General features: G+C 35.1%; 1 protein-coding gene across 5 annotated transcripts in view; it reads left to right on the forward strand.

The window, feature by feature from the left end:
* The window catches only part of RYR2 (ryanodine receptor 2), a 644030-nt gene that overhangs the window by 455379 nt on the left and 161108 nt on the right, over positions 1–27543 (forward strand). For all 5 annotated transcript variants that reach the window (XM_075995501.1, XM_075995503.1, XM_075995502.1 and 2 more), the window contains 15 exons: positions 28–133; positions 1820–1963; positions 3643–3916; positions 6787–6901; positions 8624–8756; positions 9832–9935; positions 11973–12108; positions 12622–12808; positions 14498–14603; positions 16544–16664; positions 20079–20248; positions 21533–21753; positions 23075–23165; positions 25353–25493; positions 26895–27058. In XM_075995501.1, coding sequence (XP_075851616.1) covers positions 28–133; positions 1820–1963; positions 3643–3916; positions 6787–6901; positions 8624–8756; positions 9832–9935; positions 11973–12108; positions 12622–12808; positions 14498–14603; positions 16544–16664; positions 20079–20248; positions 21533–21753; positions 23075–23165; positions 25353–25493; positions 26895–27058 — 2213 coding nt within the window. The remainder of the gene's footprint in view (positions 1–27; positions 134–1819; positions 1964–3642; positions 3917–6786; positions 6902–8623; positions 8757–9831; positions 9936–11972; positions 12109–12621; positions 12809–14497; positions 14604–16543; positions 16665–20078; positions 20249–21532; positions 21754–23074; positions 23166–25352; positions 25494–26894; positions 27059–27543) is intronic.

A 27543-nucleotide genomic window follows, 5' to 3' on the forward strand; every position in this document is an offset into this window, starting at 1 on the left:
CCTCTTTCTTGTTTTTTCAACTTTCAGATCAATATGCTTCTCAATTTTAAGGATGACAAAAGTGAATGTCCATGTTCTGAAGAAATTCGTGACCAACTGTTGGATTTCCATGAAGATTTGATGGCACATTGTGGTAAGGTCTTCCTGTTTAACAGCTCTTATTAATTGTGTATTTTTTATTCTTATATGCTGGTACAAAATTAAGTGTATATGTGAATATGCTTACAAATATACACAAAACTATTTTAGGTTCATATAAGACTATTTTTTTTTTATGGTGAAGTGGTTAACTGTTCCTGTATGGAAAGTCATTAAGGGTAGAAAAATCAGAGCAATAAGACTGAGCAGAAGATGACCCCAGAATTCTTTCTCTTTTCCCTCTTTCCCCCAGTGGCAGAGAATGGGAAAAAATAATGGTGACATGTGACCAGGTGCTTCTGTCAGAGAGGTTAAGTATTAGATTGATTTAGTCAATAGGTATAAAGTTTTAGTCACACAAGATGATAAGTTCTGGTGATATGCTGTATGACAGTGTACCTGTAGTTAGCAATACCATATTGTGTACTTAAAATTTTGTTAAGGGGGAATACCTTATGTTAAGTGTACTTACAATAACAACAACAAACAAACCAACAAAACCAACCAACCAAAAACCAGAGGAGCACTAGGAAGCTTACAGGTGTTAGATTTATTGTGTATTCCTGATTGTGATGATGGTTTCACAGCTGTATGTGCAAATTCATCAAATTGTATAAGTTAAATATGTGCAGGTTTTGTCTATCAATTATACCTCAAGAAAGCTGTTTTCTAAAAAAAATTAAGAAATTTGATCACAAATAGTTATATGTAAACCACTTGAGGAGGCCACTTTTCAGGACTATGCTAAGAAATCCAGCCTGTATCTTTTGAAATTATTGAATGCCTGTGGAAGTTTTGCATTCAAAAAACTTAGTAGTCCAAAATCTATTAAGGGAAATCCTTTAATTCTAAGAACTTTTAACATAGAATTGATTAGGAGTTATGGATGTGTAGTTCTTTATTCCTTTATGCAATGGTGTGGATAAGATCGGTGGTTCAATGAAACAAAATGAATTAGATATTTTTAAATGAGATATATACACACACACACATATATATCACCATTGTTATTATTTTTATCTTATTTTAATGAATAGAACAAAAACACTACCATGTATTTTAATTTGGTTTATGAAGAGCCACTAAATGACTGGCAGAAAATTTTATCCTCTCTCTATATAGAGATACTCTAAAATGGTAGAATTATTGCTTCAGATATAAAGCATCCCCTGGTACCTAATCATGCCTGTTCTCTTTGTCTCTCAAGTTATGAAAATACCACTGACATTTTTGGAGGCAAAAGAGGAGAATAAAGTCCAGGGGGATTTTTAGGCCGGGCAGGACTATAGGTCTAGGCAGACAGTGTCCAAAGTCAGACATGTTAAACAGTCAGCCCAAATAGCATAATTGATCTTCATCCTAAGGATGAGTCTTTTTGGTCTCTGCTTTGGAAGAGTCTTTTTGGTCTCTGCTTAGTTCTATATTGTGTCTTAGCTATCAATAGCCTTGAACACACAAGACAATGGGAAAAAGAGAAAGGAAAAGAGGGCTGACAAGTGACTCTTACTTATGAGTGCTAGTAGGCAGGTTCTTTAACTCAATGTTGTCAAATGTTTTCAGGTGTTTCCAACATTGCTTTAAGTAGGGAATGCAAAAAGTTGCAAGGCATGAGAATTATTTGACCAAATGCATTTTTTAGAATATTATTCTTTTCTGCTTTCTCTGCTTTTTTTCATATTAGGTATTGAGCTGGATGAAGACGGATCTCTGGATGGAAGTAGTGATTTAACAATTAGAGGACGTCTGCTATCCCTGGTAGAAAAGGTGACATATTTGAAGAAGAAACAAGCAGAAAAACCAATTGAGAGTGACTCCAAGAAGTCCTGTAAGCAGTAGTAGAGGCCATTGGCAAAATGACTCAATCACTGACACTTACTCATGCTTTGAACAAACATTGTACTACCAGATAAGCCAGGGAGATAATTGAGTTTAAAACTTTCAAGAATCAAATTCTTAAGTAGATGCCTGTAGCTCCCAGGAGTAGACAGCAGCATCTACTGTATTATTTATAGCAACAGGTTGAGAGGTAGCAGCACTATAAGGATGGATGGTAGATGGTCTTCCTAGGGAACTCAAAATTTGGGTATTTAATAGGAGACTATCAAGAGGAAGTATAAAGGGAGTAATTTAGCCTTCATATCAACATACTATGCAGTATCCTTCTATCAAATTTAACCTTTTTCTTAAAATTGAAATAAGACATTATCTGTAACTATACTTTGGTTCTGAAATATTTCCTAAAGTGTTATGCATTTCTGGTTCATCCATATCCTTTTTAACTAAGAATAACAGTTGCTACTTCTCTTGGGCATGGCACATGGAAAAGGTCTGAGAGACCTGTCCTATTTATTCCTCACTTCTAAAACTCCACTTATTTTAAGATGCATTGCTGGTTTCATAACAGCATTTTCTGAAAATAAATAAATAAATAAACAAACTAACTCACTAAAAGTTTTGCAGCTTTTTAAAAAATACTAACTTACAGTGGAAAACCTATAATCCATAAAATAACTTCTAAATTCTTCTTCAGTGTCCCAATCAAATTGAGTCAGGTCATCTTAAAAATCAGAGTTCACAGTTTCTTATGCATCACTTTTTATTGCTATCAAGTTTATGATCTTGACCTACTAAAATGATAGCATAGTTTTGAGATATACAGAAAGATATTGGCATGCTATTTGCTTTTTTGCATTTGGTTAAAATTGGTAGTTTTGTTTTTTCTTAAATAATTGCTAGATGCAAGTAAAACAGCTTCTTTTGAAAATGAACCAATGTATTAATGATAGATATTAAGTACCTTGCCGTGTATAAATTGGTCACATCAATCCCACTTAATTTTGACAATTGTACTATTTAAGAAGTTTGGAAGTTTCTATTGCTTTTAAGTGTTCTACATCACATGCTACCTTACAAGTAATCTATATATGAAATAAGTTTTCACTTTAATACAACTTCACACTGAAATTATTTTGGAGACAATTTAAGTGACAAATAGGGATTCAAATTTAAGTACAAATATAATTACGTGGTTCCTATTGCAAACGACTCAACTGAGGATAAACAGATACTTCCTTGAATATCCATGACTGACCTTTACAAGGATATATGATGTCAGACCTTCTCAGAGGAATATAATGGAACAAAACAAATAAAAGTAAAAGTAATTGGGCACAGCATATTAATTTCCATATTTTCAATTACTTATAGGTTACAATAGTAATTTTGAATAGCGATGCAACTTTGAAAAACCTTAATTAATTATAAGAATGTTTTTTAAAGAAAGGTTTGTATATTTTTATCCTTACGTGATCATAACTGATCTTAATGGAAATATGTATATAATGTTTCAGTGAAGTTTATATTTTTCAAAGAATATTTCTAGCCTTTTCAGTTCTAGTACAAATAGAGATACCAGTTCGGGGCTATGGTATATGGAGTTGAAATGTCTAACTGATTTGTCTTCTCTTATTTTCCTTTTATAAAATGTCCATAATGCCTTTGCAGCCACTCTTCAGCAGTTGATTTCTGAGACCATGGTCCGGTGGGCTCAGGAGTCTGTCATCGAAGACCCTGAGTTGGTGAGGGCCATGTTCGTGTTGCTCCATCGGCAGTACGATGGCATCGGGGGCCTGGTCCGGGCTCTGCCAAAGACCTACACGATAAATGGCGTCTCTGTGGAGGACACCATCAACCTGCTGGCATCGCTGGGTCAGATCCGTTCTCTGCTCAGTGTGAGGATGGGCAAAGAAGAAGAGAAGCTTATGATTCATGGATTAGGGTAAATTACTTAACTATTACAACCCTTTTTCTTTCTAATTTGTTATCCCAGTAGTAGTACACAGAAGGTACATTCATGTAGGTATACTGTCTGGATTACTTGATCATTAAAGTAGATTGTTGTTTTTTTAGAGATTATCTTTTTAAGCTAAATAAGAAAGTGGATCAATAGCAAAATAATGACCGATTTTACAGCTAGATGCTGAAGTGGCATGCTCCACAGCCAATATCTTAGAGTGTTTCTGTTTTTTTAAATCCTTCAGTAATGTACAATCATATAGAAAAACACAGGATAATAAAAACACATTAAAACCAACTTTGGGGTGTGGGGAACATTCACCAGCAGGAGATAATAAATAAGGAAGCTTATCTGTACTATTGGGCCTTGGAAAAAGAAGGGAGAAAGGAACAGTTTTTTTGAAGATTGAACATCATGAGCTTGTGCTTCCTTTGGATTTGGTGTGAAAGTTTATTCCCCATATTCAAGAGTGAGTACAAAACAAAGATTTTCAGAATATTTATTTACAGTCCCTCATTGAAAGACCTTCTGAAGTTTTTATGCTGAAGGGTATACATTTATGGAAAAGAAAATGGAATTGCAAGGAAAGGATGCAAAAAGTGCCATGCGCCAGTAGCATATATACACCATTAGTATACTCAGTGTAGACTTAGTATAGACTCACTAACAGTATATGTATACATATAGACATATTTATGCATATTTATACATATGTGTGCATATATGTATAAATATAAGCAAACATTAATAAACTTGTATAGTTTGGGGATGTGAAAATAAGATGAAATCAAAATATTATCAGATAAAAACTATGCATACTAAGCTATATGATGTTCATAAGAAAAATACCTAAGCATAAAAATGTAGAAATCTGGAATGCAGAGTGTTAAAAGTGATTAAAAGATAAATTCTCATCCAAAAAAGCTAATATAGTTATATAAATATTAGGCAAAAGAGGAGATAATAAAGATAACTGTTGCATGAATAAAAAAAAAACCACAAAGAAATAAAATTGATCAAAGAAACCTAGGATTGGTTCTTTGGGGGAAAAAAACCCTCATAAAATAAAATACCAAGTTTTTTCTTTGAAAGAACTCGCAAATAATCCTGAGGGAGAAAAACAAATGTGCAATGATTCAAGTTGTTTGATATCATTTCTGTACATTTAAAACTTAGAAAGCAATACTTCATATTGCTTGTGGTCCTATTAGGTATTTAAAATTATACAAGTGGACTGGAAGATTATATTCCAAATTCATGATAATAATACTAAAAATAAGTGTACTAATGGGAAAAAGAAGGAAAACAGAAAAGCCTATCCAAAAAAGCAATATTATGGTCTTTATTTACAATCATATGAGTGTGGGTCTTATTTGAGTACTAATATTTAAATCTAACCTGAGGAGGCTTCTTATGCGAAGTGTACTTAATTAACCAAAGGAAAAGAGAGCCTTCCAGAAAATGGAGATCACTTTTTTTCTTAAATGAACACAAAACGGTAATGTGTACCATTAAAAAGTAAATCATTCATTAATGATAAAACTCAAAATGATATTAAAAAATAAAATGCTAAATTTTTGTGGTATTAAAAACATTTCAGACAAAGAATATGCTTAGTAAATGACAACCTGACTACTGGGCAGTAGAATTATAATGCATTTAGTTTACCTAACACTGAAAGCAAAGAATGTTTTTAAATCAAATTTACTTCATTCAAAAGGAGTTAACGAGAAAATGAAAAGGAAAAAGATGCCTTTGTTTACCTTAGTTTCTTCTTGCATGAAATAAGTCAGAGCTATATTAGTCCTGAGTCCCAAATTATTTTTCTGAGCTGTACTAACTAAAAGCTTTCTTTATTAAAAAACAAAAACAAACGACACCAACAAACACACAAGAATCATACTACTCCGCTTTCTTAATATAGCCAGAGTAAATAGAGTTGAGCATATCACTAAATGAATAGGTTAGTGATTCAATTAAAGAAATCGATTTGAAGAGAGATTTCAATTTTCTTGTAAGCTGTATGTTATTGTCTTGCTATCGCTCTAACAAGAAAATGTTGTATAGAAAAGACTCTTAGCATTAATTTGATTTATGTTAAAATAGGAGATCTTTGCAATGAGTGATACTTTGTCCTGAGCATTAAGACCCTTTGAAATACTTTGACACACATACGGCAGGATTATATGATATAATGTGATATAATGTAGTAATGATAATATGAAACATCTTAGGTATCATCTGCTATTTCTTTAAATTGAACATCCATTTTAATGGTTGAATTACTTGCTCCTAGACTTCACATGTATTCAGTTTCTCTTGGAAAACGAATATGCATCCTTTAAAGAGTTTTGCCAGAATGATAATATGAATGTAACAGGAAATACTGCTGTTATTTTACATATAAATGTTGAAACTAGCTCTAAAAATAGCACATACATGAAAATCAGAGATACTTATATATCAAGAATTTTTATAGGAATTTTTTTATAATAAGCGTTGTATAACGCTGATTTATATTTTCCTACCAAAGGTTGGATACATGGTTGGATAGCCAGAAAATAAGGAATGATGTGTCCAAAATATATTTCATATAAACTAATGTTTACATGTTTAGTATATTTCTTATAATTGAAAAGAATAGACACTTGTACACTGCTTTTCGTAGACAGTCAGCATTTTTGAGGAAAACTCAATTACACTCATTAACTTCAGTGGCTGAACTGTGATTGTTCTTACTTTTCAATTCACATAAATTATTTCTAAAAGATTTATCAGAATCTCAGATAAATCTTTTAAAATTTTTTTTCTGAGCCCTGTGCTTTCCCCTATACCTACATTGTTTTTTCTAGGGATATTATGAATAACAAAGTGTTCTACCAGCACCCCAATCTCATGAGGGCACTGGGGATGCACGAGACTGTGATGGAGGTCATGGTGAATGTCCTTGGCGGTGGAGAGTCCAAGGTAAGGGAAGTCTTTGACCCTTGGGATTCTATTTGATTTACTGTCCTAGAGTATGTGGATGGGCTGGTTCTGAATAAGAATCTTAAATCCTCTTAGGAGGACTGTTTTTTAAAGAATAATTTTTGAAAAAAACATACAAACCTTAGAGAGTTGGATATGCTACTAGTTTTTTTTCCCCTCGATATTGATAAAAGTTTCTGCTTTATGCTATGTAATTGTTGTCTTCTAAATTATTCTCACTTAGGGTATATTTAGAAACTTTAAAAGTTAATATATATATATATATATTTTAAAATTTTGAATTAAAAGTCACATCCCCATCACATTACAAGGCCATGACACAAGCATGTTCTTCAGACCGAGCCATTTCTCGTGATTCAGAGGATGGTTGGTTTCACCAAATTTCTGATCAGGTCAAGATTTGATGATGATGCTTTGCAGTGTGTTTGTTGTAAGACTCTGAAGTGAACTTTTAAGTGACTGTAATTTAAATAAAATTTCTTTGGGATGGGCATATAAATACCTAATCAGTGCAGTGCACGCTGTCTGGGGGATGGACACACTTGAAGCTCTAAGTCAGGTGGGGCAAAGGCAATATAGGTAACCTAAACATATGTGCCCCCATAATATGCTGAAATTAAAAAATAAATAGAATTTCTTGAAACCTAAATTGTAGAATAATGTAATAAACAGCTTCATATAAATCAGTGTAATTTCCTAACCTCTGATATACAAAATATTTCTATATTTTAAATCTTAAGATGTATTTTTCATGGTACAGAAATACATCCATATTTCCCATGTTTAATCTGTCCAGCAGTTAGATGGACTTACAAAGATATTTATAACATACAGTATTCTGTTAAGGAAGGACTCCAGGGAGCGTCTGGGGTAATGTCCTGTGACAAGATTTGGCCCTCAAGGGAGATGTGTTTGGTGGGGCCACCCAGTCAGTCCTAATCTGGGGACTCATCTCAGCAGATACAAATCAGGGTGGTTGTAAATCCCTGGAATCTCAGTAGTAGTAGCAGTAGTAATAGTAATAATAATAATAATACTGATAAGAACACCCTACTATGTGGTGCCAAGTACTGAACTATATGTTTTTCAGAAATTAACTCAATGAATCTTCTCCCTCCCTTACCTAAAGTAAGTGTTTTTACCCATATTATATTAATAGAACAGAACTGAAGAGATTGCATAATTTCCCCAAGGAAGCACAGCTAATGGAGGTAGTTGGAAATCGCAACTGAGTCTGCCTGATTCCCAAACCAGGCTTATGAATTTAGGGCTGTAAATTAATTCCAGATGCCACCCATCGATGGTAATGAGGTTTCTCAGTTAGGCTTGATTTTCAGTGGTTCAAGAGTGAATCATAGTCTACACCAGGCATCCTCAAACTACGGCCCACGGGCCACATGTGGTTGTTTTTGCCCATTTGTTTTGTCACTTCAAAATAAGATATGTGCAGTGTGCATAGGAATGTGTTCATAGTTTTTTTTAAACTATAGTTTAAAAAATACTGGCCTTCCAATGGTCTGAGGGACAGTGAACTGGCCCCCTGTTTAAAAAGTTTGAGGACCCCTGGTCTGCACCTTTGAAGGTCTTCAGTGTCTGAAGTTTGATACACGTGGGCACACATGTGATTGAGACCTCAACTTCTGAGCCCGATTTTATCAAGGCCATTTGCTTTCCCGAGCTAACCAAGTGCTCTGTATGTAGGAAATCACCTTTCCCAAGATGGTGGCCAACTGTTGCCGTTTTCTTTGTTACTTCTGTCGTATAAGTCGGCAGAATCAAAAAGCTATGTTTGATCACCTCAGTTATTTACTGGAAAACAGCAGTGTTGGTCTGGGTAAGTAAATCTGTGACTTTTGTATAATCTTTAAGATTAAAAATTATATATATGTTACATTTAAAAATTAAACTTTTAGTTAAAAGATATGAAAAAAATGCTCAACATCACTAACCATCAGCAAAATACAAATTGAAACCACAATGAGCTATCACCTCACAACTTTGAGAATTCCTGTTATCAAAAAGACAAGTGTTGGCAAGGGTGTAGAGAAAAGAGAACCCTTATACATTGTTGATGGGAATGTAAATTAGTACAACCCTTTTGGAAAACAGTAAGTTTCCTCAAAAATAAAAATAAAAATAGAACTGCCATATGATTCAGCAATTTTACTGCTAGGTACATAGTGAAAGGAAATGAAATCAGTATGTCAGAGAGCTATCTGTGCTCTCGTATTCATTGCATCATTATTCACAATGGCTATGATATGGAGTTGACAGAGAAAAATGTGATATGTATACACAATGGAATACTATTCAACCTTAAAAAAGAAGAAAACCTGATCATTTACAACAACATAGATGAACCCGGAGGACATTATATTAAGTGAAATAAGCCATGCATGGAAAGACAAATACCACGTAATCTCACTTTTATGTGAAATCTAAAAAAGTTGAACTCACAGAAGCAGAGGGTAGAATTGTGGTTACCAGGGGCTGTTGGTCCCAGGACACAAAATTTCAGTTAAATATGAGAAATAAGGTCAAGAGATCTATTGTACAATACGGTGATCACAGTTAATAACAATGTGTTTTATTCCTGAAAATCGCTGAGAGTATATTTTGAGTGTTCTCACCAGACAAAATGAGAAGTGAGATAATGCATATGTTAATTAGCACAATTGAGTCATTCCACAATGTATACATCTTTTAAAACATCATGTTATATATGCTAAATACATATAATTTTTGTCAATTAAAATACTTTTCTCAAAAAATTAAACTTTGAATCAATTGAGATTTGTATAATATGTATGATATTTAGAAATTAAATTTAAAGAGTTAGTGTATTTTTACATGGAGTCCACAGTTATAGCACAATCTAGCTTTTATTTCATCTTCATTTGAATTAACAGCCTCACCAGCTATGAGAGGTTCAACCCCACTGGATGTGGCAGCAGCCTCGGTGATGGATAACAATGAACTTGCCTTAGCTTTGCGCGAGCCAGATCTGGAAAAAGTGAGTGACATTCCTGCCCCGTGTGTTTGTGTGAATTATGCTTGTTACATATATATAATTACATTATATGTTATTCTTCTATAATATATAATGTTGTGGTCAGAAGGTATGAAGAGCAAGAAGTTTGAGATAAGGGATTTCCTCTGATCTCAAGCATTTTTCTGTAGAACAGCAATCAACCTACTGCTTCTGTATGCTTGTATGTTTTTGTCTGTTCATGATATCTGCTGTCACTTTTGCTTTAATTCTTCAGTTTCCGTTTCCTAAAAGGTCTGTACATTTTATATCATACATGCTTTATATATCCCAGCACAAGGCATCAGTAATATACTAAGGCCATGTGCTGTAAACATATTAAGCCACAAATGTGTATGCACTGTTTATAACAGTTTTATTCATCATAGCCAAAAACTGAAAGCAGCTCAGATATCCATCAACATATGAATTGATAAACAAAACTGTGGTATACCCATATAGAGTGGAATGTTATTCAGCAATGAAAAAGAATGAAGTACTGACATATGTATGCTACAATGTGAATGACTCTCAAAAATCACTATGCTAAGTGAAAGAAGTCAGGCAAAGAAAGATATATGCTATATGATTACATGTGTAAGTGTTCTAGAAAAAACAAGCTGATTTATAGTGAGAGACAACAGATTGTCTGGAACTAAGTGTGAAGGGAGAAAGGGACTGCTAAGGCCACAGTGGAACTTTGAGGAGTGATAAAAATGTTCTGCATTTTGATTGTGGTGCATTTTTACAGTTGTATATATCTCTCAAAGCTCATTGACTGTATATTTGAAATAGAGTACTTTATTGTACATGAATTATACCTCTATATAGTTGGTATAAAACACCTTTAGATGTATTACTTATTTTTAAAACTCATTTAACTTGAGCTGGATGTAACTCAATTTGTTAAGTTGTCCCTCTAAAAGCCTCATTTCCATTGGTAATAACTTCTTTAGGGATTTCTTTTAAAACTGAATATCTTATGAAATATTACAAAGGGCCAACATTCATATAAAAAATATTTTAAAAGGTAAAGCTGGACAGAAATATATATGTGCTAACTTCAACAATGCTGAAAATGGGTAGTATTATCACAAATTTTCCAGTCCCTGAAACTTTGGCTCAAAAAGTATAAGTCACTGTCCCAAAATGATACATCCAATAAGAATAAGTAGGTCTGATTTGAGCCAAGGCCATTTGAATCTAAGCTTAGGTTTTCTTTCTTTCTCTGTGTGTCTTCTCACACCTGCTCCCCCATTACATTGATATATCATTTTGGAAATAATTTACCTCTTTAAAATATCTTTGCATCTCAGACCAGGTGCAGTGGCTCACACTTATAGTCCCAGCACTTTGGGAAGCTGAAGCAGGAAGATCACTTGAGGCTAGGAGTCCAATACCAGCCAGGGCAACATAGTGAGACCCTGTCTTTACGAAAAATTAAAAAAAAAAATTAGCTGAGTGGGGTGGCATATACATGTGGTCTAAGCTACTCAGGAGGCTGAGGCAGGAGGCTTGCTTGAGCCCAGGAATTTGAGCTTACAGTAAGCTGTGATTGTGCCTCTGAACTCGAACCTGGACATCAGAGTGAGATCCTGTCTCAAAAAAAAAACAAACAAAAAAAAAAAACAAAACTTTGCATCTCAGATTAGATCCTTCAGTATCTAAGATGGATCCAATTACATTGGGCTGGAGGTTGTTAGTCATTTATGAAGTTTATCAAATACTATGACTTTTGTAGGTCAGTGTCTCAAATGATATAAAATTCAGTAATATTTTTCTTTCATAGGGTTTGTTCATAAATATTTTATTATGATGGCACTCATTACAATATTTTAAATATATCTTAATTCTAAGATTTTACTAAAGGGAGTTCAGTGGATAATCATAAGATTAAAAAGAATTAGCAAAATTGCATTTGCTTTAGACCATCCTTTGAGGATATCATTTACCATACCCAGTGTAAGCAGTTAATGACTTTTCATCCAAGGGATAATACTTTGATAATCGTCTTGTTTGTAGGTAGTTCGTTATTTGGCTGGCTGTGGGCTGCAGAGTTGCCAGATGCTGGTGTCTAAAGGCTATCCAGACATTGGCTGGAATCCAGTTGAAGGAGAGAGATATCTTGACTTTCTCAGATTTGCTGTCTTCTGTAATGGTAGGACCTGATTGCTTGAGGTCTTTTAGGGTTATTATTAAAACTGCCTAAAAATCAGTACACATAACAAGAATTTGTTCCCACATTTTGATGAAGGAACATGAGTATTAGTAAAAAATTGCATATTTCATAATTGATAGGGCTTTTTGACTGTAATAATTTGTTACACAATGTTTTGATAGTACTTTATTTAAAATCTTTAGGTGTCTTAATTCTCATTATTTTTAAATTGGATTCTAAAAGTAGTTAGGATTGTGACATTTCCATTAACAAGTTAATGAGAATGAGTAGTTATGCCTCCATAATGTTTTACTTTGAAAATTTTAAGTAAAAAAAATTGCTACTACGTCTTGCATACACACAGCTAGTAACTTGGATTAAATTTTGGCTTTACTAGTATGTCCTTGGGTTTTAGTTATTTTTTTAAATTAGAAATTATTAGCATAACATTTATTTGCTCAGAACATCTATATAATTATTATTTGTTTACTTATCTTCCCCATTTGACCTTAGGGGAGAGTGTGGAAGAAAATGCAAATGTTGTGGTGAGATTGCTCATTCGGAGGCCTGAGTGTTTTGGTCCTGCTTTGAGAGGGGAAGGTGGGAATGGTCTCCTTGCAGCCATGGAAGAAGCCATAAAAATAGCCGAGGATCCTTCCCGAGATGGTCCCTCCCCAACTAGTGGATCCAGTAAAACACTGTAGGTCTGATATTATACACACCCTCTCATGTGACTTATACTACTTGACTTGAAATTTTACAAAACATATTTTGCTTTCTATGAACTCTGATATAACTTGTGGTACTAAAGGTTTCTCCCCTTGAAAACAGAATATCATAGACTTGGAAGAATGGACGGAATTTGTTGCTGGAAAGCATTTAAATGACAGAGAGCTGAGGAAGATGGTATAGATTTAGCAGAGAGAAATTTAGGTTGTAGGAGATGCATTTTGTGAATTTTCCCAGGGGAACTAGGACACAGTGGGTTGTTACAAATGATGGGGGGTGAGTCCTTAGACTTGGACTGGAGTTCAGTGGGAAGTTAGAATGTGTTGTTATGATAATAGAGAAAGAGACCTTTAGCAAGAGATTGGGGGACTTGGCTAAACTGGTATGTTTTGGTAAAGTAAAGATGTCTATGTGAGGAGTAGAATGCTTGGTGAAGCTACAGGAGACACATGGGGAGGTAATCACTATCTTACATTTCTCCACAGTGTACTTTGTTAATACCAGATCCTAGTAATGGACATAGTCAATCAGGCATGTTGTTTATTTGTGCCTTCATGGTATTTTATCTGTGGAGGTAAATGTCCTTCACCAGGGTTATATATCACACTGCTAGTGCCTCTGATAAAGATATAATTATATGTGGGGCCTTTACTGGGGGCAAATTTTCAAGCAAAAAGTAGTAGCATTCATGCAGTCCTGCAAACCCTCATTCTTTCACATATAGACTGGGTGTCAATGTTCTCGTCACACCACAGCTAGATTTCCAGACTGGGAGCACACCAAGAGCAAGGATGAGCACTCCCTGTCTTGCACACACCATGTGACATGTTTGTCAGTTAGCCATAGAGGAACCAGGGAGCCCCAAGTTTCTCTCAGTCACAGAAAATGTATCCAGAGATCTGTGTTTCAGGACCACGCTATTGAGTGTGCACCCAAGGGCCCTGGGAACAGCCTCACATGCCCAGGAATGAGGTTGTCCCACAGGGCCTTGCTGTCACTCTGCAGATGGCTGTGCCCGGCTGAGGCAGCTGTCTGCGAAGTTACCAAAGAGGAGGTTACGGGAGCCTCCAGGGTTATCCAGATTTGTCACTCATCAGCAAGATAATAAATATTTATGTTTTTGTCACAGAGATGGGGAGGGAGCTGTGTTGGATTATTTGGTGGGAGCTTGTGGGGAGGTAGGTAGTTGGTATAGAGGTAGGTGAGGAAGTGGAATAACATTTATACAGTACTTGCTCTGGGCAAAGCACTGCATTGGGGGCCTTACATATGCTATCTTGTACGACATCTTTGTCACGGTTTCTCTACATGTGCACTATTTCCAAAAGTTGCTTAAACTTAACAGTCCTTTCATCAGTAAATTTCTTCGTTAATATACTCTTTGCCACTAGAAAGGAGCAGAATACATCTAATTAGCAATTCCTCTTTTTCACTTTTGAACAAATCTTACTACTAAATACCAGAATCTCAAATCTGATCTTTAACCCATTGTTATTTTCCTTTAAAAATGCCACACTGTAAGTTTAAAACATATGTGAAAAGTATCGGAAGAAAAAGAATGTTTTGCCCTGTGATCCCTTTTGTTCTGAGAGATATGTAATTACCACGAAATGTCAATTATCCCGTTTGCTTTCTATTTCTTTTGAAATGTCCATGAAAGTGACACAGAAGAGGAAGAAGATGACACTATCCACATGGGAAACGCCATCATGACCTTTTACGCAGCTCTGATCGACCTCTTAGGACGCTGTGCTCCTGAGATGCACGTGAGTGCTTTGGGGCTCAGGAGCTTTGGGGCTCAGGAGCTGGCAAAGCTCACAGCGGCATCCAAAACCAGCAATCTTCATGCTCCATTAGAAATAATAGCTGCAGTCTAATTGCTGAACAAATGTTTGTGTAGTTGGAAATGTCTTCTTGGTTGTAAAAATTAGTAATGAGATTTCAGTATACATCATTAATAGGATACTTAGTTAACTCATATATCTCTAAAACTCATACAACCTCCCCTCATTTTAAGAAGAAAATAATATATCTTCTCTACACAATTTCCTCTCCTATTAGAATACATGCAGAAAGCAACCACTCTGCCCAAAAGTCATTTTCTTTTGTGCAATATTTAGCTCTGTGTATTTGCCCTTGGTTTAGGGACAAGTAACGCCAGAAGTGGTGGGTGCAGGGAGAATAAGAGCTCTTCAGACCATGTAGATGAGTGTTTTCTAAAACTTTTTGACCAAAATGAAATTAAAGTTTCATGGAATAATACTTATTTACTCCACAATACATTCTGATATTTTCTTTTTCATTTTATTCTAGTTGATGCTGTGTTGTTCTGTCATATGCATTTAAAAAATCCTAATGAGGGCCCATCAAATTAGCTTCTAGACTTTTTAATGAGACACAAACCCAGAGTTTGAAACACGTAGACTGATGCTAGTGCAGAAGGATTAAGAACTACATGTACGTTTCTAAATGGGGATGAGCATGAAGCCAGAGGGCTTTTCTTATAGAGAACCTCTTTCTCCCCGCCCTTAGTATCCGTGTTTGTTTGGGTTCAGTTTAGTTTTTGTGGGTTCTTTCTTTCATACCCATAGGTTAAAACTTACTTGATATACTCTTTTTTTGTGTGAACAGAGAGGAATCACAAAATGGAGAAATGTTAGAAAACTAACATTAGAAATGATAGAAAACTAACTTAGAGACTGATTTTTTTAAAAACGTAATCTTTGCTGCTAATGAGATTTTTTTTTAAGCTTAGTGCTATAAATGGGAGCATATTATCAAACATTTGTCTGCTGGGGGTGATTACAGACAAAAAGAAAGCTTGCTTACAATATTTGTTCTTTTTCCCATCTCAGTGAAAAGATGAGAAAAATGAAGAGAAATTATACTAATAAATAGAAGTTTTTATTCTACTAAGAGGAGGAGTTAAGTGGATGAATAAGGGACTAACCTTGGTGTTTCTGAAATGTATTCATCTTCACAAGTATTAGTTGAGGCCTTCTATGTGTCAGATATTGTGCTTGAGTTTCACACCCTGAAGGTGATGGAGGAAATGGATGCAATCTGTTCAGAGAATCGCGGAGATTCTTGACTCCATCTTGATCCACAGTCACTGTGGGGACTTCATTAGCCTGTGTCAGTCTAGAAGAACTAGAAAGAACTGTGAGGGTTTATGTTCACCATTTCTTCCACATTGCAAAGCTAGCCTTGGGAGAAATCAGGGTCGAATATAGATGGACATGTGGTTAATTTCTCATCACAAAGTAAGAAAGAAGCTAAGTCAGTCATCAACATTGGTATATGTTCAGGGTGCAAAGATAATAATTTTTCCTTTGTATAATATTATTGCTTATGTTATAGATAGGTATTTATATGTAATTTGAGGAGAGGTGTAAACATTCATAAACCCATTAGATTCTCAATATATCTTAACACCCCCAAAGAGAATAAAAACTATTGTTCTTATAGATAAACCAGCTGTCCTAGACTATAGTATATTTAATTTTGCGTATGCTGAAGTCAGTGAAAACTGTGTGGGCAGGTAAGCCTGAAACAATAGTCATCTCTGAGAGAGGACTATCTTTGTATGTAACAGAAAATTATTTTGGATTTGGATTCCTGTACTTCAGATTTCCTAGATAGAATTGCAACATTGATTGCACCAAGTGATTCATTCTAATGTTCCTTTAATTTTCTTCCTGTGTAGTTGATTCATGCTGGTAAGGGGGAAGCCATCAGAATCAGGTCTATTTTGAGATCTCTGATTCCACTGGGAGATTTGGTGGGAGTAATCAGCATCGCTTTTCAGATGCCCACAATAGCCAAAGGTAAGGCCAGCTTCTGTTCCTCATAATTCAGTAGGATGGTCAATGACATGATGTTCTAATGTTATCAGTACTTACCATACTTCCCTCCCCCTCCCTGGAGTGTGGCTATACTACTTAAGTTTCTTTAAAAGAATAAAGAACTATAAAGTATGTTATTTTATAAAATATTTTTTATTCCCATTGTTTTTAAACAGCAATCTCTGCATTGAGACTTTAATTCTCTTTTACATGACATTGCAGAGAGTTTCCAGAGAAGAAGAAATATGCACCTCCAGTGTCTTAGGTCATGCCCCTTCTGTGTGTTCCTTGGTCCCCATTTTCCTGTCATTCTTGACCTCAGTTCCTTAATTTATGCATTTTGATAGTTTCATTGTCACTTTCTTGCATTGCTTTTGTTTTCAAAGCAATGATGATAGCTTTTGAATTAGATTTAAACATTCCCTGTGTGGTGAAAGAAGTCTTCTTTCAAAACTAAGGAGAAAATGTTTAAAAAGATTGGAGGAATTATCAAAGATAACTAAGAGTTGTTAGATCCCAAATTATATATTTTTACTTTTTCAAATTTCAGTATTTTTCAGTATTCAATACTTTATTGGATATTTATGCATAAATCATTTTTATATAAACTTTTAACTTTAGAATAAAAATATAATTTAGGTTAGGAAATATATGTTCGATGTAATTCTTATGTTTCATTAATTTTGTCCCAGAGAAGGCAGGCTATAATAGCTCAAATCTAGAATGAAGGTAATAACTATATACCTGAAGGTAGTTCACCCTCCTTGTCAATGATATGATTATGAGAAAGTACAGTCTCACGTGTGCTAACCTGACAACTCCAAATCCTTAAGGTGACAAAACTGCAATAATAATTGAACACTCATGGTTTTAGGGAAAGTTGTAAATTAAAAACTATCCCTTACCTATGTCATCCATACCTGAGTCAGTTTCTTTTCTTTGTGCATCTACAGCTCACCATTGTTTTGTTTGTACCTCTCTTCTAACTCAAGTTCATTTACTTAAGTAAAATATCTTTTCCTTCCCCTATATTTTCTTAGTGCTGATAACATGCTATTGCATGATACTTCTTTTTTAAAATTTATAATTATTATGGATACATAATAGTTGCATCAGGACAAAGGTAAGAATAACCAGTGACATACAGATTAGGAAATAAGGAAATGCTAAATATAGTGGTAACATTAATAAGAACCAAGAACACAGACTGTGAGAATGCCCAGGGGTCCCTTCCAGAATTGGCCCCAACATCTCCATGTATCCCCTCATTTCCTCCAGTCATCAGCCTTTACTAGCCTTCAAGAGTTTTAAAGTTGCTTTCTTTCCTCTTCTATTTAATTGTGTTCTAATAATGATATTTTAGGATTCTTTTTCTTCAGAAATATGCAGTATATTATCTACATTGGGAATGAAAGGGTTTTTTTGGTGACTATCCCAGTCGCAATGAACATTAACTTTTAAATGCAATCCATCAGTCATTGTTAAATTTCTGCATTTTTCTTTTACTGCTTTCCTTTCGTAGAGAATGTAGACAGAAAGTTGTATATTTTTATATTACTGTGGCTATGCACTTAGCTTTATTGTGGCTATGCATTCACTGTAAAAGTGATACCATTAATATTTCTTTCTCAGCTTCAATGACAGTGCAGTTGGTCTGTAAGCATCACAAAGTGGCAGTAATAATGGTTATGATGTGTTCTATATTTAGTATGTGAGGTTTGCCTCTAAAGATTGATATTTTCCCCTCTCAGTATTAGCTGAGGCCTTCCTCAAACATTTGAATCATTCATTTTAGACCTAAAGTATGCCCTAAATAATAATGAAAGAGGGAGGAGTTCATAAAACTTGAGGGGCAAGCACTTAATCTTGCAGCTTTTGACCCAGGCAGATTTGGTCACCTTGTCTGAGACAGTAATTTCAGGTAGATGAATACAGCAGGTACCACAGAGTAAAGCCAGAGCTTTGTTGTTCTACAGTGCATTTGAGGGGATGGTGAAAATGAAACAGCAATTATAGCTAATCAATGACTCTTGAGCCCCAAGCAGATGTTGTTGTGACATTCATTAAAATGTATGTCTACTCGAATGAGTGTTTAGAAAACAAAGCTTATATTAGGTTCAGTCAGTCAGCTTATCTTTTCCTTAGGCTTGTCTTTTCCTTAGCTATCTGTTAAAACAATAGAATCTGGTTGGGTGCAGTGGCTCACGCCTGTAATCCTAACACTCTGAAAGGCCAAGGCAAGAGAATTGCTTGGGGCCGGGAGTTCAACACTAGCATGGACACCATAGCAAGACCCCATCTCTACAAATAGAAATGTTAGCCAGGCATGGTGGTGCATGTCTGTAGTCTCAGCTACTTGAGAGGCTGAGGCAGGAGGATCACTTGAGCCCAGGAGTTTGAGGTTGCAGTGACCTATATAGGCATTTGAGCATTGATAGACAAAATGATATGACTCTCACATATGTTTTAAATGGTGGTAAATGCTTTTGTGATTAATGAAACATATTTTATATGAAAGCTATACTGGTTTCCTCATTTTGTTACTGTTCTAAACCATGAAAATGTAAACGTACCAAGATTATTACATAGGGGTGCAAGAGCTTTATTAATGTTTCAGAGAGGCTCTCCTTCTTGAAAAGAGTGAAAATCCCTACTTTACATTTTAACTCTCCATAGTATTCACTCCTAATTTTACGGGGTAGATTTTAGATATCTTTTTGTCTCTTCTCAGTATCTAACATAATACTATGTCTTTATCATGTGTGCAGTTAACAAGTGGATGCCCAGATAACATTTAGATAACCTTGGATCTAAATTGCACCACCATATTTCCTCAGCCACTTCTGTGCTCACTTGAGGATAGTAGAAGAACAGAAAACAATTTCATTGATAACTTTATTTAACACATTAACTGCCTTGTGAGTTGTATTTAACTCAGGCTAGTTTTGAGCCCAGGGCCTTGTGAAGCATATGTAACTCACACGTCTCTTTCCCTTGAGAGCTGTGTGTTGCGCAGGCAGCTCACACTGCCATGCCGCCGCATACATGTTACATGATGGGTGGACCCTGGGCAAATCCCTGCAGTCGGTTCATGAAAATCTTCCTTGTTGATGTTCTTATTGTTACAATTAATATTGACAATTTAATTGCATATAACTCATGCACAGAAAACAATAAAAAATAACACATTTCTCATTAAATTAGAAAGGGTCATTTGTTTTCAAAGTTTTTATTCTGTTTTCCTAATAAAACACCATGGCCCCAAGGGGGTAAAAAAAATGATTTCTAGTGTGGCAGTCAGTGTGTTAAAACATGAGCAGCCAGGAAAGAAGCCATTTGTAATCTGTCCCACTTACCTCACGGCCATTGACACCGACATTCACTTCTCTCTTTTAGATGGGAATGTGGTGGAACCTGACATGTCCGCGGGGTTTTGCCCAGATCACAAGGCAGCCATGGTTTTATTCCTTGACAGGGTCTATGGAATTGAGGTTCAAGATTTCCTCCTCCATCTTCTCGAGGTTGGCTTTCTGCCAGATCTCCGGGCTGCTGCTTCTTTAGACACGGTATGAGTTGAGCAATTGACTCCTTCCACTTTTCGTGCTTCAATCTATGCGTGATGATAGTTGCTCATATATATATTCATTCACTTGTTCATTAGCAACAAACATTTATTGAGTACCTGTTATATTTCCAGGCAAGCGGTATAGATAAAATAGACTATGTCCTCAAAAGAATCCACTGAATAGTTAAACTGACACCCTCAAGACGCTGCCGACCTGAAGAGTATGATAAGAATTCTGATAAGGTGCTATGGAAATCAATAAGAAGTTCATATATCTCTGATGTGGGAGGTCATAGGGACTCCTGTTAACCTTGGTTCAGTATTGATCTCTAAATAGGCCCGAACTGTTATGCTTCTCAATATTAATAAAAGCAATTAAAATATTAAGATTTAATAGAAGATTTAAAGAATTAAGATTTAATTGAGTCATGCCAGTGACAGCAGCAGCCTGGTGTCTTCATTTGTTAAGGTACAGACAGCTTAAAATCTATCTTGTGTATCGGGTGATTCACGTAGGGAATCTGCCATTGTCAGTGTAAATGTTTGGCTCTTTGAAACATCGTGGAATAAGCTGAAGTTCCGAATGTTGTTATAGCAGTTATAGTAATATCTGCTCTTATTGATTTATTTATTTTATCAATTAAATGGACCTTTTTGATTTCAGGAGAAATCAGATCTTAAGCTGATAATAGCTCTTTCATGAAATCTAAGACAGAAGAATCATAAAACTGAAACGGCAATTTCTTTTTTCTTGTTGTTGGGTGTGTTTACTTGAAATTCTGAGTCTAAATAGTATAGATGATAACATAGTAATACACTCAACCTTTGGTTTTTGGTGCTGATGGACGTGAGCAGAAATATGAATATTATTAATAAATAGAGTTCAAAAAGAATTTATGAATATGAGATATGTTATGAGAATAAGCACCTTTCTCTTCCCCTAGCAAAAGAAAACACTCATATCTTTAATATCATAAGTGTCCTTATCTTACATTGACACTACTATGGATATTTTATGAAAGAACCAGAACCTCTTGGGCCTTTTAAGGAGATAGGTTTCATTTCATTCATTTTTTTAATGTATTTATGAACAATTGATAATTGATTGTTTTTAGTGGTAAACAGCCTATAAAATACACTTAAAGATATAAATAATGAATACATTTCTGTTTCCCATACTGTTGTCATTTTCTAGAAAGTGAAATTGTGTGTCAACCGGTCGATCCCTTTGAAAATTGTCCACTGTCAAACACAAATGGCTTTCTACTCTCTAATTCCTTTTTAGGCTGCTCTGAGTGCTACAGACATGGCCTTGGCCCTCAATCGGTACCTTTGCACAGCCGTCTTGCCTTTGTTAACAAGATGTGCCCCTCTTTTTGCTGGCACGGAGCACCACGCTTCCCTCATTGACTCATTGCTTCATACTGTGTATAGACTTTCTAAGGGCTGCTCGCTTACCAAAGCTCAACGGGATTCCATAGAAGTTTGTTTGCTCTCTATTTGTGGGTAAGTGGGCGATGGACTCTATGCCCAGACTTTCTTCTTTAAGAAAGATAATTTATGATATGGTCTTTGACAACTTTTTTGAATTTTTAGAACAATTTTTGTACCAAACAATTACTTCATTTTGGGTAGTCTTGCGTACTAAGAGATATGAGTCTCCTGGGAGTGCCCTTGCCTCCTGGTCGCCTTCAGTGTTCCTCCAAGCCTCCCTAGGGCACCTAGCTATTGGACGTAGCATTTGACCAGTTAGTAGAGGACACTGTTCTGGATGTTGGGAGTGGGGAGTGATTGTGTCAGAAGTCCCTGGCCACTTTAGGTAATATTGATAGATTCTCCCCTTTCCACTATTTTGACTGTGCATAGTGATTTTAATTCCTCATCTAGAAGAGAGAAGAGGACTTACTAAATATAAAAATGATACAATGTAACATTAAAGCATATTTATGTGTGGCAATGATGAAGGTTGTGTATTTCTTCTAATCTGGAAAACCATGTCCTGGGGATGGATAGACGTGTTCAAATGTCTGTGAAAATCAGAAACGTATTTCCCCTTGCTGAAGTTTTGACAATGAAGGTGACAGTTTTTCAAGCCCCCTATGAGGAGATGGCTGCCTTCTAATTGCTCAGGAATTCTTGGAGGTGAAGGCTTGTAGCCTGCAGTCCATGGGGGAACCAGGTTTTCATTCATAGGGGAGTGTGTGCATCGAGAGCCAGATGAGACTGAGGAAAGTAGGACACAGGGAGAGGAGTTCTGTAATGTTCCTGCCTTAACATTCTGCAGAATGGAATCAATATACCACTCTCAGAGTTTTTCTAAATATTAAATGAGGTGAAATGCTTAGTGTTGCCAGACACAATGTATATTCACCATGTGTTAGTTTTCCCTTTCTTCTTCCTCTGGCAAAATTGCTATTTCACTCTTTTTTTCCCTCCTCCTGTTCCTGTATGCTCTCTTGTTTCTGCTTCTCTTCATCTGCCATCCATTGCAGTGAGGGAAGAGGCATTTACTAAAATTAATAGAGGATGGTCTTAGGAGGTAGTAAGTTCTGTGGTTTTGAGTGTTTTAGGAAGAAAAAGAGCAGAAGAGAAACATCTATAGCAAAGAAAGGGTAGCCTTCAGATCTGGGAATATAGATGAGTTGGGAAATGTAACCTCATAGAAAATTAAATAACTCTTGGCTAATGTTTGGACTAGAAACACCTAATTAATACCATCTGCAGGGAGCTATAGATACATGTTCTTGGCTTATATGTTAGTCTAATGAATTATCTATCTACTTAGGCACATCTCTCTTCCTTATTAAAATTAACTTTGTTCCAACAGCCAGTTGAGACCTTCGATGATGCAGCACTTACTCAGAAGATTAGTATTTGATGTTCCATTATTAAATGAACATGCAAAGATGCCTCTTAAGGTAAATACAGGAAATGTTTGTAGTTACTTGATTACTGGTTACTCTGACTTGATTTCCTGCTATAACGTGTGCATCTCTTAGATATATCATGCCAGGTCATTGGTGCTGGAAGATTTTCAATATTCAGTTGTTGAAATGGGCATATGAGTTATAGCAATGTATATATCAACTTTAAATAAGCAAGTGATAAAAGATCATAGACATCCTAAGACTGATTTCCATGGAAATCAATGGAAATAGACATCAGTGGGGAAAAACAGACCCACAAGAAGAGAAGCCAAGATACTCGTAAGCTGGAAAACATGGTAATAGGCCTCGCCCAAAACATTATTAGCAGCCTCCAGGGATAAAAAGCAGGCTTCAAAACAATGTATTCTGAGTTAGTAATCACATGGCAGGTTCCAATTACCACTTACTAGAGCTCAAAAATGACCTCTCTGTATATGCAGTTACAGTTTGTCAGATGGTATAGAAAAGCCACTGATACTTTCTCTGCCCAACTTTACTGTTCTCTTCACAATTAAGTCTCATTCTGTCTTACTGAGTTGAGAGTATTTTCCTGTCATTCACTATTCTAGTCTCAGGATATAGTCTGTGCGTCAGGGTTGTATATAATAGTAATGTAATGGACGTTTTATAGGTGACCACTCTACAGTGCCATTTGGTAGCCATGATTTTTTCCTAATGGCTACCCAGTAATAGTGCTGTAGGAAAGAGGTATGAAATATGAATCAGTCTATTTTTTGAGCTGTTGCGCTAAGCATGCCTAGATACTTAGCAAAAATAATCTTCCTCTTGAGAATTGATTTTGGTTTAATTAAATCTAGATCCCATTAATTCACGAGTGGATTAATAAAATGTGGTATATGTACACTATGGAGTACTACTCAGCCTTAAGAAATGAATTAATACCTTTTGCAACAATCTGGGTGGAACTGGAGACCATCCTCCTAAGTGAAGCATCGCCAAGAATGGAAAAACAAACACCACGTGTACTCAGTATACAATGTGCACTATCTGGGTGATGGGCACACTTATAACTTTGACTCAAGCAGTACAAAAGCAATCCATGTAACCAAAACATTTGTACCCCCATAATATTTTGAAATTAAAAAAAATACAAAATAAAAAAATATTAAGTCTAGAAAAATTAGTGAATGTAGTAAATTATATTCCTGATACAAAATAAATCCCATTTTTACAGTTTTTATTATCTGGAATAGCTTTTGTCATACATAATTTTGTTAATACAAATGAGCTGGACAAATCCCTGAAAAAGATACAGTCTCATGTTTGCCAAGCAAATTAGATTTCAATATTTCATCATCTGAGATTCCTAAATTCTGTGCATGTGTGGATATATTAGTGTTTTATTACTGAATGGAAGACTGAAATGAAATATTTCAATAATAAGAGGTATCATTGGCTTTAATGACAATAATCCTTAAAATTTATTTTCTTCCTTAGATATAGAAAAGAGACCAAATATTTATAGTCAATTAATACAGATCATGTTATTAATTTGAAAAATACAGACCAAGAATAAATTATCCAAAGAGCTACCTTGTCTTTGAGCTTCCAGTTTAGTTCCAAACAATGTATAATATATAGGTGAAAACCTGAGAGGCAAGGTAAACACTCAGATAATAAATTGCATCCATAACACCAAAGAAGTATAGATAAAGAAAGGATTCAGGTAAAAGCAGTTTTGCAACTTAGAGAAGCGAGTTTTGAGACAAATCATAAAGTGTGTCAGATAAGACAGAGTGGGAGAAAAAATAATCACAGATGTATAATTCCCTTATTGTGCTTCTGGGGCACGCTGGCATCAATCCCTTTGTTCTACACATGAATTTCGAGATAAGTGTTCATAAAATTGTGAGTAAATGATAACAACTGAAGTAGAAATCAGGGATCCGTCATTAGATACACAACCACCCCATAAAGAATGCTATTCAGTATACAGCCATTTGTAAAACTTGGTGTTTGGTCTTCATACTGTGATCAGTGTTACATTTTAAAGACACGTAGTATACAAGGTGGCAGTATTCTCCAAGAGAATTCATATGGGATTGAGCAGTTTTACTTCAGTTTACCTTATTGCATAACATTAGAATGAGGGGAAATGGGAAAAAAATATAAAAGATGTCTTTTAGCTCACTGCTTTTATAATTGTTTCCCACGTAGCTGCTGACAAATCACTATGAAAGATGCTGGAAATATTACTGCCTACCTGGAGGGTGGGGAAACTTTGGTGCTGCCTCAGAAGAAGAACTTCATTTATCAAGAAAACTGTTCTGGGGCATTTTTGATGCCCTGTCTCAAAAGGTAATTTAATGTTTTGTGGAGTTATTTGTATTGCTAAAATAATAAAAAGGCATAGGTCCTGGGTAAGAGATTATTCCACCAGGAATACTATCAAACTTACAGAGCTTTCTTTACTTTTTTCTCTTTTCTCGACTTAATAACAAATGTTGAGAATACTATTTATATGATTTTTCTTAATCATTATGGTGGCATTTTCCTTGTGATCATGACACTATTTGTGAATTTAATATGGCTCGGCAGTTCAGGAAATTCTGCACATGGTTTATAAGTTTCTGGTGCATTTGGACTCACTTAGACTCAAACTCTCTGTAGTCACATCTGCAATCTTATAAAGCCTGATGAAATTATATTGAATATAAAAATATAAAATACTATACAATTATTATATTCCAGTGATCTACTAACTTCTCCTGCTTTGCTGCTATGGAGATTTAAATACCTACACTCTATGTTGCTTTGTATATGTGACATCCTCTCATAGTTGCCATATTTATAATGAATGGCTCATATATTTTCAGATGACTGGAGGGTAGTGATTTCAGAGAAAAATCTGAAGATCATATTTTGTATGTTCATGCTTAAATGAATCAAAATCTGTTTGAATTCCCAGATAGATATTATTAAGATGATTGGAGTAGTGTAACCATAAGTTTGCTACATAATGGGGGAAAGTTATCTGTGATTATATTTGGCAGCTACATTTTGATGCTTTTTCTTACTGAGTTTCCTTTTATAAACTGAATCCTTTAAAACTAATGCATAGGTATTTTTAAAAGCATTATAAAATTTATTTAAAATTGAACATTTAAAATGAGATAATATTTGAAATGATTATTTTTAATTTTTTAGAAAATCTATAACTACAAATTTAACTAATTATATAGTTAATATACAAATACATTTTCCCAGGAATTTTTATTATGCATACTTCCTATAGAATTTTTTCCCAGTTCAGAATTTTTCATGCCTTTGAAATGCAGCATAGATCAGTTAAAATTTCTCACTCTCTGGAATGTTATCCTTCACATATAGTAATTTTAACATAGGGCAGCAATAATCTATAACTAAGTGTAAAGAATGTAGTACTCATTGAAATTATATTTATATCCTAAAGACATTTTATATGCAATATTAGAATATTGAAGTCTGCATCATTTCAAATATATTGAAAAAGCAAATATATTGAAAAAGCTGTAACTGCAGTAAGTCTTACTGCAGTTTCTCTTATGTTTGATGGGATTTCAGGCTGTATGTTCCATTTTCCAAAGAATCATCAGGGAGTTAAGTTAGCCCAGGATAATGCAGATTTTCTTCTACTACATTGTATCAGCCATGATGATCATACTGACAACTTTTGCCATATAATAATAATTTTTTTTTGGTCCTCCATTTTTTTCCCAGAAATATGAACAAGAACTTTTCAAACTGGCACTGCCTTGCCTGAGTGCAGTTGCGGGAGCTTTGCCTCCAGACTACATGGAGTCAAATTATGTCAGTATGATGGAAAAACAGTCATCAATGGATTCTGAAGGGAACTTTAACCCACAACCTGTTGATACCTCAAAGTATGGACTCTTTCTATTGCAGCAGATTTTTATTGTAAATGATGTGTGAAGTCTGAAATTGAATAAGGTACTAAAGCGAACTTTCTCTAATACATGCCCCCTTTGAATTGGTATCCTTTTAATAGGGGTTCCTTTAATTTATCAAATGATAGTAATAATGATTATACTAATCTCAGAAATAGATAAGATGTACCTTCTAGGATACTCTTAATATAATTAGGATTTTCTATATGTAACTACATGGTAGCATCTATAATAAGAATTAAGAAAGTATATTAGTTATATTTTTAGTTGAAAATTTACCCTAAATGGTTATTTATACAACCTCTGTATAGCATCTTTTACTTAAGATAATCCCAGCATGCACTGCAAAGCTGTTGTGTACGAGTGCCAGGGACTCACTTCTCCCTTCACTGCATCTCAGCAAGGCACAGGGTTAATAGCCCACGTTGCACCTCAGCAAGCACAGCATGAGATTGAAGGGG

Source organism: Microcebus murinus, chromosome 19 (assembly GCF_040939455.1).
Source record: "Microcebus murinus isolate Inina chromosome 19, M.murinus_Inina_mat1.0, whole genome shotgun sequence".
NCBI classification, from domain to species: Eukaryota; Metazoa; Chordata; class Mammalia; order Primates; family Cheirogaleidae; genus Microcebus; species Microcebus murinus.